Source organism: Esox lucius, chromosome 5 (assembly GCF_011004845.1).
Source record: "Esox lucius isolate fEsoLuc1 chromosome 5, fEsoLuc1.pri, whole genome shotgun sequence".
Taxonomy (NCBI): Eukaryota; Metazoa; Chordata; class Actinopteri; order Esociformes; family Esocidae; genus Esox; species Esox lucius.
Genome location: NC_047573.1, coordinates 4,641,018 through 4,655,413, shown reverse-complemented (window position 1 = coordinate 4,655,413; position 14,396 = coordinate 4,641,018). Strand labels below are relative to the sequence as shown.

At 44.9% G+C, this 14,396-nt stretch overlaps 1 protein-coding gene across 1 annotated transcript; it reads left to right on the top strand.

Annotated features, from left to right (window-relative positions):
* The first annotated feature begins 1,944 nt into the window (after window positions 1-1,944).
* On the top strand, window positions 1,945-12,904 carry LOC105008543 (actin-related protein 2-A). Its single transcript, XM_010867869.5, has 9 exons — window positions 1,945-1,992; window positions 3,206-3,316; window positions 5,734-5,949; window positions 6,509-6,581; window positions 6,701-6,837; window positions 7,048-7,197; window positions 8,686-8,831; window positions 8,948-9,080; window positions 10,813-12,904. Exons 1-9 carry the CDS (start codon window positions 1,945-1,947, stop codon window positions 10,981-10,983), a joined length of 1,185 nt encoding a protein of 394 aa, XP_010866171.1. The 3' UTR covers window positions 10,984-12,904.
* Window positions 12,905-14,396: the final 1,492 nt, after the last annotated feature.

The window sequence follows — 14,396 nt, the reverse complement described above, 5'->3', positions numbered from 1 at the left end:
ATCCATTTACTGGACTAGATATTAATAGCATACATTTCAAGTTTCTACAATAATCATCTGTATATACCTATAATCAAGCAAGTTCTTGAGGGAACAATTCAAAATGACTGTAGTTAATTAATCTGACGTAATTTTTGTTTGGTGTAGAGTATTTGGTCTTTTGTTTGTTAGCATTCTAAAAAAATCAATATGAAAACCAACAAGTTAGTCTAATATAGGCACAGCTTTTGATTATTGGATTAATAAAATGTGATTATTTTAAAGACTAAACAAAAATATCAGGTTTGTTAATTTGTTGTTAGGTCTGAATTAGACTGTGTAGCTTTACATGTTACTCTCTTTTACATATGTCCACACCTTTGACATGTTTATTTTAAATATTTTTTAACATATTTTTGAGTGTAAGCACAACACCAAAATAATTTGTACAGTGTAAGCACGACACCAACTCCATCATCAAAGATAAAGTGCCTGACAGCCAACACTGATGAGTTAACCTACAGGGAAGTTAGCAAACTGCCTTTGTGCCAGGACAACCACCTCTCTGCCAAAATAAGCCAAATAAAGGAGATGATGGTTGTCCACAACAGGGCTTCAGTCTAAATAGTTTTACGCTTCTCTGCATTTACATAATCAAGGTCTTGACATGTACTAATAATGTCACTGATGTTGTCAAGGGGGCTCAACAGCGACTCTACCCCCTAAGTTAACTGAAGACGTTTGCCATGCTGCCCTGGTTCTGTTCCACATAGATATGACTATAACACATGTAGATACCACTACATTACTGCATCATTGATATAATCCTGATCGGCTGCATCAGGTACTGGTTTGAACTGGCAAGCAACCACAGTTCCCTTCAACGGATGGTGAAGACGGCCGAGCGCACCACTGGGGCCGTGCTCCCACTCATCTAGCCAGAACAATGCCTGATGATGAGCATTCTGCCTAGGACCCTTCACTTTGAAGCCCCAGAGCTGACATGGAGAAGGAGAAGTATTCTGAGGGAAATAAATACTCTAAAATAAATAGAAGGGGCATGTGGTATTCCACTGGCATGACCAGGCCAAGCTATGCATCTGGACTTTAGAGATGGTTCAGAATCATTCCGTTTAGTTTTTGTCCTGCAAAATGTAGACATTAATGTCCCAGTACACGGCTTGGCATGCCCATGTGAGTGCTATACCACTTTGACATGAACTGTATCCCTTCTAACAATGACCAGTGAAAGACACTAGAGTGCGAGTGAAGTCTTTTTGACATGAGCTGTATCCCTTCTAACCATTATCGGTGAATAAATCAGGGTGAGTGATGTCACTTAGACATGAGCTGCATCCCTTTTTTTGTATTTCGTTCCCTCAAAATAATTATTTTGTTCCCTCAGAATGTATTTTGAGGCCTATGGGGCTCAATACTTCACATCCCAGCCACACTGACAATTGGTCTACCATCAGTCAGACGAGAACTGTCCCTGAGGATCTTATTATGCATGCATGCACATACATTTACCCGCGCGCGGCCACACACAGACATTTTGGAAATAAGAAAACTGTGTTTAGTTATTATTTGTATTCTATACTTAGATATGTGTACTTTTTTATGGTCTTTCCAGTATTATTAAAACATGAGCGTAATACCCCCCCCCCCCCCCCCCCCCCCCCAATGCATTCTGTGCATACGACCAATGAAACCCTCAGTTTCAATCCACATATTTGTAGGTCCTACCGTGTTAATAATGTTATTGTTTATGATGCTTTAAAAATACAAACGGAATTGTATACTTTTATTTTGTAGTTTTTCTAGGTAGGAACGGCGGGTGAATGCCGTGGAAAAGTAATGCCCCCAACCCATCTCGGAAAATGACACAGACAGCCAGGGTGGTGACTTCCGGTTTGCCGAAGAAAGTTGAGCTGGGGAGGTTTGCTGGTACCTGGGTTTTGCAAAATGGACAGCCAGGGAAGGAAAGTGGTGGTTTGTGACAATGGAACCGGGGTAAGTTTTTGAGAGGACAGCTGAATGTGACTGATTTTCGGTCATTTCCACTTTTTCCAAGGTAGAATGACAGTGAGAAAACATTTCTGTGAAACAGGAAGTGGATTATGTTTTGCTAGCAAGCCAGATTTGGCTAGCTTAATGGGTGGGTATCGCTAGACAGGAATGCATGTCTGTTTGTACAATTGCCTACTGCTAGTTAGCGATTTTGTCATCGTCGAACACATCGATTAAATAAATGCCACTGTGCAAAACTAGAATCGACCTTTTAGCTCCAACATTGTCAATCGTTTGAACCAAGGAACCAACCTTCGTGTTGTTTGTTAGCTTAGCTGGCTAACTCACTATGTTGTTGTCGATAGGTTTTTCAGCCAATGTTGTAAATACAGGACGAACTTTATTTATTCATTTGTAAATTGACATCTGTTTCTGCTAATCCCTATGCATCACGTTCAATAAACAGGTTTAGCTTAGTCAGCTGGCCATCCCGTGTTTTTCTTAGCTGACAACATATATCCGGTGGGATAGTCAATACTGTATTTGTTGTGGAACTTGTACTGTACTAAAATAGTTACATGATCTCAGAAATATCATTAACTATAGGCACCTTATGATAACTGTTTTACGTGCCGCCTGTAGTTCATACAGGTGGTTCTGGGTCAAAATTGTATATAATAGCGATTTTAATTACTCCACGTAAACATGAATACAGCTTAGACTAGGGCCTAAGTACCACTCACATTGCGAACTGTCGTACTCCATTGAAACCTGGACACGGAAAATAGATGTTAGTGTATTTTGGACTGTACTTGTGACTCTTAGCAGGGGATGCTAGCTCAGCATGTAGTCAGCTAAAAGTGTTGGTTGTGAAGTTAGATTTGAAGCATTGAGTCATACGGAAATGAGACTTGTCTCAACCACAGCCATGATCTGAAGACAGACATACTGTCAGGCTAGATTAAGCCTAATGAAACTTAACTCACAAATAATGTCAGTTATCCCGTCAGACTAAGTACATCTTTATTTGCGCATTTGGCTTTTCACTCAATCTACATCTTCTACCATTTCTCTACTTTGCCACGTAATTCTCTCTCAACCCTGTCTTGGGCTCTCCTCTCCATTCCATCCAGTCAAGATTTATGGTAATGAATGAACTGACTAGTCTTACCAATGCGTAGGGTTAATATAACCTCTCTCTCTCTCCCTCCCTCAGTTTGTGAAGTGCGGCTATGCAGGCTCCAACTTCCCTGAGCACATCTTCCCAGCATTGGTGGGCAGACCAATTATCCGCTCCACAGCCAAAGTGGGCAACATCGAGATTAAGGTAGTAATGATAATAGTAATAATAATAATAATGACTAGCAGCCAGTTGTTGGTTTAACGCCCCTGGTCAGTTTACCTCCGTTTGATGGCTGTTCCTCAGACACATAGTAGGCTGGAGTTGGGCCACATTTGTAATTGAAAGAGTCTGTGGAAACAAAACCTTTGAATATTTATTTCAGAAAGTTTCTGTATGTACAAAACCTATTCATGTGAAGTCTGTAGACTAAGGCCTAATTAATTAATTGAAATCGACTGCTGAACTTTGTTTTGTGACTCAGAGAAGTTTTACAAATGGTTGAATGGCATTTTTACTTCTGTTTGTTTGTAATCCTTCCGTCCGAATAATTCTACGCCTGTCAAACTACCCCCCCCCCCCCACACAGTATAAGACTCAGACCCCCGTTTTCTCTCTTAATTTTCCTGTCTGACTCTCCACTTTACCCTCCACCACGTCTGATCATAACATGGTGAAGTAGAATGTTCAAAAGATGGTAAGTGACGTTGTTGGCTGGTGTGTGTTGGCTTGTCTTCCTGGTTTCCCCGCGGTTGCCTGACAACGACAGGGAATGATGCTGTGTTTTCAGTCCTGCTGGATTTTGTGCGAGTGCTCTTCTTTCCAAATATGTTAAAAGTTAAGTTTGTATTTAACTTGTTTTGTTTGTATACATTTTTGTCTAATTTTAATATTTCTAAAGCTTGTTTTTTTTTTATATGTAAATATTTTGAAGTACTTGTTATAGTTGTGTATTTTTGCTTGGCTGCCTGGAGATTGGTGATTTTCTAAATCTTGACTTGTGCTTGTCTGTGGGAGATAAGAGATTGTGGTGACAAGACAGACTGCCATTATCACTGTTCCAGTTCCTATTTTTTCTCTCAAATTAACTTAGCAGAAGTCACTGACGTCTTTGACGTTTTGTCCAAAGTGACACCCTTTTGACTGTTTAGTGCTCTGGTTCTGGTCAGAAAACTGTGGACCCTGGTCAGAAGTAGTTGTGCTTCTAAGGGAGTAGTGTACCGTTTTGGATGTCCACTTGGTTTAATGTTTTGTTGGTTGGTTTCCCACAGACAGAACATTTTGTCTCACCACTGTAATTCATTCTTAATTAAATTAATTAAATGTAAAAGGTCATGCAAAGTTGTCTTTTTAAGGGTTGAGTAAATGTATTTGCCTAATGGTGAGTTCATCTTTTTCTTTGTCCTGTTGCCTGTTCTGATTTAAGCAGCACTGCTAATGAGACAGCATATATTTGAACTAGAACTACCTCAGTACAGCTCCAGCTGTCTTCATGTGGTGTTACATCAAAAGAGTCTTTGAGTGTGGATGTGCGCAGTAACCAGGAAGTGATCATCGTAACCAGGATGTGAGACATCCAGTTGAATGGTTGGACAGACAGGATAGCAGCAGGTCTTCATTGAAAACACATGGCACTGCCAGATGGGGACTCCCTCAGTGCCAAAATACACTGGTTCAACTCTTCCCCTAGCCTGTCCCGGAGTCTGTCTGGTGCTGTCTCGTCAACCATAATGGACCACAGCAGTTGACGAGAGTGAAGTCAATACAAGCCGCGTTGGACCCAGGCTACTATGTCCGCCTGTTGTTTTCCGCTAGCTACCTCATAGACTCTGATGACGTCCATATAATGGCGGTGAAATTTGAAATGCGGCTGTGTTCGGCTAACGTGGTGATTTCTAACAGGATGTTGGCATGTAGCTCCTTGACTAACCCTCAGTCAAATGACCCTGAATCTGCTTGGGGAAACCCCCCTGGGGATGACAAACGGTCGGTGCAAGTTCCTTGGCATGTGTTTCAGGTTTGGATCGGGACAAAAGTGGGACCGGTCTGAACTGGAATTGGTCCTCAGAGTGAGTGCATGGGACTGCGTCTTGATGAATGCATGCTGGGTAACTACTGCAAGGTGCAATTCCATGCACACTGTCTATGTTCCATTATTCTGTCTGGTGTCCCGCTGGAGCCGCCATGGAGGTGGTGTGGACATACCCGTCCATTACTGATGTGTTGGGTCAGTGGCGACTGTAGTTGCCGGTCTGGTTCTCCAGGGATGTGTCGTCTAGGGCGCCGGTCATAACGCTGTGTGAACAACACTGGAATTTATCCTTTTAGAAATATGCATGTGTATTTTTTTTATTGTCAGCTGCATAAACACATGTCTGCCCTGTTGAACGCCACAATTTGTGATAGTTACCCAACCAAAGTGATTGAGTATCCTGCTGAATTTTGATTACTTTTTGCACTCCAATTCATATGTCATTTTTTTTTGACCAAATCATCACAAAATGTGTTGAAGTGGAGGGAGTGTTTATTTTTTTCCCATGTCAACTTTATCACTTCATTCAGTATAAGGGCAGTTATTGATTACAACTGAGCCATGGTTGACCTTTAACCCTTGACTTCTGTAGGACCTGATGGTGGGGGACGAGGCGAGTGAGCTGCGCTCCATGCTGGAGGTGAACTACCCCATGGAGAACGGCATCGTGAGGAACTGGGACGACATGAAGCACCTGTGGGACTACACCTTTGGCCCCGAGAAGCTCAACATCGACTCCAGGAACTGCAAGATCCTGCTCACTGAGCCTCCGATGAACCCCACCAAGAACCGTGAGAAGATCATCGAGGTGGGGACCCCTGTCTGTCTGTCGGCTTGTTTCCCTAGCTTCACAGTACTCCCAAATTACTGTGGGCTGGAAAGTAATTACAACAGTGTGTGTGTGTGTGTGTGTGTGTGAGTGCATGTGCGTGTGCGTGGGGGGCGGGGTTACATGTAGGGTTGTCCTGGCAGAAAAGAAGGAATCCTACAAAACTGGTGCCGCGTGAATGCGTCCCTGACCCCTGAGTGCTGTCAGAACAGATGTGGGGAAAAGCCCCGTAACTCTTTGTTCATCAACGGCCCGCCAAAGCTTTGTGTGTATTAAAAGCCAGATGTTGTTGTGTGCGGAGGCCAGGCGGGGCTGCTTTTGGAAACGAGCTGTTCGTTCTGTTGTTTTCTGTTTCAGGCTTTTGCTGACAAGCTCTTTAGAGCCCCAATGTGCAGTTTGAGTTTAATATCTGAGCCACAGCCATTCTCATCCTGACAGAGGTGGTCCAGACTCCCACTGACCGTGTTTAATTCGATTTCCTCTCTGTTTTCCTCTCCACCCCTTCCCACTCTCGGTTCTCTCTGTCTCTCTGTGTCAGGTGATGTTTGAGACGTATCAGTTCTCTGGGGTCTACATTGCAATTCAGGCTGTGTTGACGCTGTATGCCCAAGGTAGACGTCCGCCCTCTGTTTAACCCTGCACCCCAGCAACACACTTTACCCCATTCAGAGACTATCTGTGTGTGTGTGACCTGACATTGTGTGTGTGTGTGTGTGTGTGTGTGTGTCAGGCCTTCTGACTGGTGTGGTGGTAGACTCTGGAGATGGCGTGACACACATCTGTCCGGTGTACGAGGGCTTCAGTCTGCCCCACTTAACTCGGCGCCTGGACATCGCGGGCCGTGACATCACCCGTTATCTCATCAAGGTAACTCCCCACGTCTCATACACATCGGCTGCCCCTCGCTCCTGTTTTTGGCTGGTTGGACCGCAGCCACAAACGAATGTGCTGTAGGTTAGGGGAATGACAATAAGAGATGAGTATTTGGTTTAGGTCAGTAAGGTCTGTTTTACCCTGTCTGGTTAGGGATTAAAGTAATACTCAGTGGAAGCCCGTTTTGCTGTCTCACTCTCATAGCTGTTGCTGCTGCGTGGCTACGCGTTCAACCACTCTGCGGACTTCGAGACCGTGCGTATGATGAAGGAGAAGCTGTGCTACGTGGGCTACAACATCGAACAGGAGCAGAAACTGGCTCTGGAGACCACAGTGCTGGTTGAGTCCTACACGGTCAGTAATAAGGACACGTATGTTGTTGATAGACGGTCAGTAATCAGGTCAGTGATCAAGCCACGTATGTTGTTCATACACGGTCAGTAATAAGGACACGTATGTTGTTCATACACGGTCAGTAATAAGGACACGTATGTTGTTCATACACGGTCAGTAATAAGGACACGTATGTTGTTCATACACGGTCAGTAATAAGGACACGTATGTTGTTGATAGACGGTCAGTAATCAGGTCAGTGATCAAGCCACGTATGTTGTTCATACACGGTCAGTAATAAGGACACGTATGTTGTTCATACACGGTCAGTAATAAGGACACGTATGTTGTTCATACACGGTCAGTAATAAGGACACGTATGTTGTTCATACACGGTCAGTAATAAGGACACGTATGTTGTTCATACACGGTCAGTAATAAGGACACGTATGTTGTTCATACACGGTCAGTAATAAGGACACGTATGTTGTTCATACACGGTCAGTAATAAGGACACGTATGTTGTTCATACACGGTCAGTAATAAGGACACGTATGTTGTTCATACACGGTCAGTAATAAGGACACGTATGTTGTTCATACACGGTCAGTAATAAGGACACGTATGTTGTTCATACACGGTCAGTAATAAGGACACGTATGTTGTTGATAGACGGTCAGTGATCAGGTCAGTGATCAGGTTAGTGATCAGGTCAGTGATCAGGTTAGTGATCAGGTTAGTGATCAGGTCAGTGATCAAGCCATGTATGTTGTTCATACAGGGTCAGTAATCAGGACATGTTTGACGTTCAGTCATGCTTCCTGTATATACTGGTAATAAATTATGACCATCTTGGAAAGCACCGCTATTTAAAACAAATGATCCCATTTTGTTGATTTTACATTCGAATGTTGAAAGCTTAGCCCCACAGAATTACAATTTGGTGGATTTTAACCTTCATTCCCCCGGTTCGCACCCAGTTTACAGAGACGGCTTTATTCCTTCTGAAAACCACGACACCATGCTTTAGTAGTGATCCTTAAGAGATTCAGTCCAGAACCACCTCTTCAGAACCCCCCCGCTGTTCTCTGCCGTGTCTCTAATGGAAGGTCTGCTCTATATGTCAATGTGGGCGGAGCTTCAGGGGAAACAGGAAGTGCTGACCAGCTTTTTCTTGGTGTGGGTTTGTGTGGGTGGGTGGAATCGTTTAACAGATTGGAGGCCTCTAGTGGTCAGAAAGCTTTTTGAGTAAAGGACGTCTCCGTTAAATGTATGCAGTTAGATGAGCAGGACCTTTTGTGTGTTATGTAATGATCACGGTCATCTGGAGGCCACTGGAAATGAATGAGCGACTGTAGCTGGTGGTGAATCAAGCTGAGCTGTCTCCGCTTTACACATGGTGGATGGCTGTGTCAGCATGTCAGTGACTCAAGCCCCTGCTGGAAAATGACTGTATGAGTGAAATGTTCTTCTCGCTTTCTATTTCCGAAACCCTTTTTCTTTGATAAGCTTCCGGACGGGAGGGTGATCAAGGTGGGCGGGGAGCGGTTCGAGGCTCCCGAAGCTCTGTTCCAGCCCCACCTCATCAACGTAGAGGGCGTCGGCGTGGCTGAGCTGCTCTTCAACACCATCCACGCGGCAGATATCGACACCAGGTGCCCACACACCTGCACTGGGCTGTCCTCCTCCTCCGGAGTTGTGTGTCCTCTGTTCATTCTCAGCGTGTCTGTGTGTGTGTCTTATCCTCTCCTCTTCCTCCTCTTCCTCCCAGGTCTGAGTTCTATAAACACATAGTCCTCTCTGGAGGCTCCACTATGTACCCTGGTCTTCCGTCTCGACTGGAGAGAGAACTCAAACAGCTTTACCTGGAGCGGGTGCTCAAAGGCGACGTCGACAAACTCTCGGTAGGAATAATATTATTTAATTGAATTTCTTGTTGTATAGATGTTTCTTCCTCCTCCCTAAATGAGGCAGAATTTTGGTGTCCAATAAAGCTTTTAATTTTGTAATATTTTCCTCACACAGCAAACATCTATATGGACGTGTAGTGGGTGTACATTTGTTCTAATTGTCACACAATGGTGTTTTTTAATAAAATCCCTGGAACCAGAATATATTTTTAAAGTGTTGGGACTTGGCCCGATTTCATTGCGGTGCATTGTTGTAAATCAACCACCAGATGGCAAAAGAGGTAAACGCATCAGCAGCACCGACTGGCAGGCAGGTGAGACCTGTGCAATGTTAAAGTTCACCGACCGTGAGGCATCGGACACTAGCTACTGCCCCCCCCCCCCCCCCCCCTTGTAAACTTTTGTGAGTTAACAAATATGACTGCTAGCAGCAGAACTACAGGCCGTTATGAACCAGATACATGTTTTCAGTTTGCAAATCTGCTCATTAGAGGACAGCTGATCTCACTGATTTTATTTAATTAAGAATTACATCTGCCATGTCTGAGGCCAGACGAGAGCTGTGTGGTTTGATGTGGGCGTGTCCTGTATTGGGAGGGGAAGACCTCCATTTGATCCTCATCTCCTTGTCTCATTCACAAAAACCCATTGGATGAGAGCCGGGGGTCCCTCCTTATCACCTTTTCCATCCGGTCTTGGTATAGATATTGAGCAAACGTATCCCAACAACAATAAAGGCATTCAGGTGTTTTCTCCCACTCTGAACTTTCCCACCTCCCAGTTGCTCATGAACGCACCTTCCAAAATGAGAGGTTTGATTCAGTTTAACACTAAGTAAGTCAGCTATATATCCATAACTAGCTGGCTTGCTGTCCCTCATGTAGTCTGTTCTTGTTGTTCTCGTTTGTGAACAACAAACAAACTGCTGACCGTGAGATTTTGACAGTAGCATAAGGAGGGATGAATAGGTACATCTACTAGTGGAATATGGAGCTATGCATAGGTCCTGTATGGCTGTATATGGAGAGAGGACATGCTGGGCATATATAGGTCCTGTATGGCTGTATATGGAGAGAGGACATGCTGGGCATATATAGGTCCTGTATGGCTGTATAGGGAGAGAGGACATGCTGGGCATGTATAGTTCCTGTATGGCTGTATATGGAGAGAGGACATGCTGGGCATGTATAGTTCCTGTATGGCTGTATATGGAGAGAGGACATGCTGGGCATGTATAGTTCCAGTATGGCTGTATATGGAGAGAGGACATGCTGGGCATGTATAGTTCCTGTATGGCTGTATAGGGAGCAGTAGGAAGATGTCTAAAATGAATATAGTTACCAATGTTTGTTGATCTGTATAAGAGCGTCTACTAATTGACTTCAAAATAAAATATAAAAAAAACTACCCAATGTCTGAGCCAGTAGATGTTCCCCTGGTCTGGGCCAGTAGATGTTCCCCTGGTCTGGGCCAGTAGATGTTCCCCTGGTCTGGGCCAGTAGATGTTCCCCTGGTCTGGGCCAGTAGATGTTCCCCTGGTCTGGGCCAGTAGATGTTTCATTCCTGCTAGTAAACCTACTGGGTCACCTTGGGCCTGAATGAGTACTAAATAACACAGTTACTTGGGACGAGGGCTTCTGTGTCACCCCCTCTAACCAGATTGAATAAATCCCCCTCTTTCTCTGCCTGCCTGCCTGTCTGTCTGTCTGCCTGTCTGTCTCTCTAGAAATTTAAGATCCGCATCGAGGACCCTCCGAGACGCAAACACATGGTGTTCCTGGGAGGAGCGGTGCTGGCAGATATCATGAAGGACAAAGACAACTTCTGGTTGACCCGGGAGGAGTACCAGGAGAAAGGCGTCAGGGTGCTGGAGAAACTAGGAGTCACTGTCAGATAAAGAACCTGCTCAGACACCCCCCCCCCCCCCCACCCCCCCCCCCCACCGTACACACACACACAACCACACACGCACCCTTCTACTAGTACAACTCCTGTTCCACTTGTATATGTGTGTGTGTGTTTGTGTGTGTGTGTGTTAACACAGAATGATAACTAGAAGGGTCCACTCACAACACACACATACCCACCCCCCCCATCCACCATCTTCCTGCCACTTCCTCTGCCTCACCCCAACAGACTCACCCCATCACGGTCTAGATCAGTAGTCTGGTGAGAAACACGACTTTTAACACCGTGGTGAAAACAATATGGTGGAGAACTTAGTCAAAGACAGAAGCCAGAAAGGATGTAGATTACACAAAGGAGACGAGGGAAGGAACATCACTAGTATATTAAGATTCACATGTAAAAACGGTTAAACCTCATCTCTTTGCGGATTGGCAAGTTAGAAGCTGTCCCTGGTAAAAAAATAAATAGGATCATACATTAGTTCAATTCAGTAATAGTTAAATTATGCAAGATTTGGTTGATTGGGCAGGTTTTCCATTCTGTTCGGTGTTTAATTTAAAGGAAGTTAAGGTATTTACTGCAGAGATTGCTAACTTCTGTTACTAAAGATATTCAGTTAATGCTGATCAGGACATTTCTTCAAACTGCGTTCAGAAATATAAAAGTGGTACCTATCAGTTCACCTGACTGGTTAAGTAATAAAAGAGTTGCCTAAATCTGGCTCTAGATTTAGAGAAATCTGATCTTAGATCTGGTGTCAGTTACAGACGTCTTCTATTATATTAAGCACTCTAGGATGTCTCAATCAGGATCTCCTGCAGCCATAGGCCAGTCCCTTTATAGATACACCTCTTAATCCAATTGTTGACAACTGATCATGTTTCTGTCGTTATTTTTTTTTTATATCATGATTTATTAATTTCTCTTCTTGGGAGAGGGACGTCTAACTTTGTTTTCTTCTATTGGATGGAAGTTGTTTACTATTTTTTTTTTAATTATATATATATAGTTTCTAGGGTCTTTTGCAGTGCACTACCTTCATTTAAAATGGAGTACACAGTATGTCACAAATATTCCTCCTTTTAATGAAGAATTGATGATGATGATGATGATGACGGTATGGGACATGACCTGTGACCTTAACATCATCCACGGTACAAATTTGAGGGTTCAGGGTTGAGGTTAGTGGGAGGGTTATTCTGGAAGGTTCTGCTGTCGGCTGACTTCCTAGCACCCCATAATGTAGTTATGCTGCCCAAAGCCACCAGTGGTTACCAGTGGTTACCAGTGGTTACCAGTGGTTACCAGTGGTTACCAGTGGTTACCAGTGGTTACCAGTGGTTACCAGTGGTTACCAGTGGTTACCAGTGGTTACCAGTGGTTACCAGTGGACTGGGACGCTTTATCCTTTGGGATCAGTTGCTCAAACTAGATTCAATTGAAGCCTACTCTTTAAAAAAAAAAAAAAAACATGTTATTAATGGAGGTTTTCACCCATATGGTTTGTTTAGTCCAGGACCAGGCTTCATCTGTTTCTGGTAAACGTCCCAGTCTGTGGACAAACTGATAGGTTGGACGCCATTGGTCGGCCTGGCAGGTGCCTGCAGTGTATTCTTGCTGGAACGTGCCCACTGACATGGAGACTAGTAAAATGCTGGTTTTTAGCTGCTCTACTTCAGCTCTCCCCATGTCAGCTATGTTGGAGGCACTTTCTTCCCTAAGCATAAATACAGTATATATTTTTTTTCCTCCATAATTGTTCAGTGCCAAGCGCAGTTACTGTTAGCTGGATCTTTCATGTTTTTATTTCACGTTTCTGTCCACTGTCTTTTGTTTTATATCTTCTTGTATTGTTCAATGCATAACTGTCTAACGGCGCTGATTTAAATAAAGTGATTTATAATTATGTTCATGTTGGTCGGGTCTTCATTCTGAAGGACAAAACGGAACACGCCACTGAACGTTTGAAAACAGCCTTTGGTGTTCCTGTGGGCGTATTACCAGTGTCCTGTATAACATGGTTTGTAGGTCACCCCTGTGGTAATTATAAGACAGACGTGTACAAACACAGGCCTAAGAGGGAAGTAAGCAATTGCTGGAGGAAGGAAGTAAGCAATTTCTGGTCTATAAACAAAATAGCCTGTAGGAAAAACCGACTGAGGAAGAAAGAGCAGAGGGATAACTGGACTCTGTCTAGAACAGAGAAGGATGTGTATAGTTGGATTACTGAATCATTTTAACTTATATTGATGTATCATACTCTTATTTTGTTTTCTTTCCATGATTTCAAAACTAATGTGCAGTAGTATCCTAAATCTTAGCCAGAGCAGAGACTTATCTTCTACCTGTCTACAAACAAACAGACATCCTCAGCCCCTCACTGGTTCCCAGATCACAGATGAGCAAGTTAATTAAGGGTGAAACCACCTTTTCTCGTCCGTTTTTCCCTCCCTCCAACCGACTCCCTGAATCCTTCTGCTGCCTGGATGCTTTTCCTGTACGGAGCAGCTCTGAAACCTTAATAGATATCGCATGTTCATGCGGAGGAGGCAGGTTTGAGTGGAGGGGAGGCAGGTTTGAGGGGAGGTGAGGCAGGTTTGAGTGGAGAGGAGGCAGGTTTGAGTGGGGGGTGCCAGGTTTGAGTGGGGGGTGCCGGGTTTGAGTGGAGGGGAGGCAGGTTTGAGTGGGGGGTGAGGCAGGTTTGAGGGGAGGTGAGGCAGGTTTGAGTGGAGAGGAGGCAGGTTTGAGTGGGGGGTGCCAGGTTTGAGTGGGGGGTGCCGGGTTTGAGTGGAGGGGAGGCAGGTTTGAGTGGGGGGTGAGGCAGGTTTGAGTGGAGGGGAGGCAGGTTTGAGGGGAGGTGAGGCAGGTTTGAGTGGAGAGGAGGCAGGTTTGAGTGGGGGGTGCCAGGTTTGAGGGGAGGTGAGGCAGGTTTGAGTGGAGGGGAGGCAGGTTTGAGGGGAGGTGAGGCAGGTTTGAGTGGAGGGGAGGCAGGTTTGAGTGGAGGGGAGGCAGGTTTGAGGGGAGGTGAGGCAGGTTTGAGTGGAGGGGAGGCAGGTTTGAGTGGGGGGTGAGGCAGGTTTGAGTGGAGGGGAGGCAGGTTTGAGGGGAGGTGAGGCAGGTTTGAGTGGAGAGGAGGCAGGTTTGAGTGGGGGGTGCCAGGTTTGAGGGGAGGTGAGGCAGGTTTGAGTGGAGGGGAGGCAGGTTTGAGGGGAGGTGAGGCAGGTTTGAGTGGAGGGGAGGCAGGTTTGAGTGGAGGGGAGGCAGGCAAAACATGGGTTCTCATGTCTGTGATCCGGGGGGGGGGGGGGCCCACATTCTTCATTGCCCAGCTTTACCCCACCCCCCACGCGGATCCGGGACTGTAGTCAGATTTGACACTACACAGCCAGAATGACGGCAGAC

Coding starts and splice junctions, on each gene's coding strand:
- LOC105008543 (XM_010867869.5), top strand. CDS start 1,945: ATGGACAGCCAGGGAAGGAAAGTGGTGGTTTGTGACAATGGAACCGGG. Junction 1,993..3,205: donor TTTGTGACAATGGAACCGGG/GTAAGTTTTTGA, acceptor TCCCTCCCTCAG/TTTGTGAAGTGCGGCTATGC. Junction 5,950..6,508: donor ACCGTGAGAAGATCATCGAG/GTGGGGACCCCT, acceptor TCTCTGTGTCAG/GTGATGTTTGAGACGTATCA.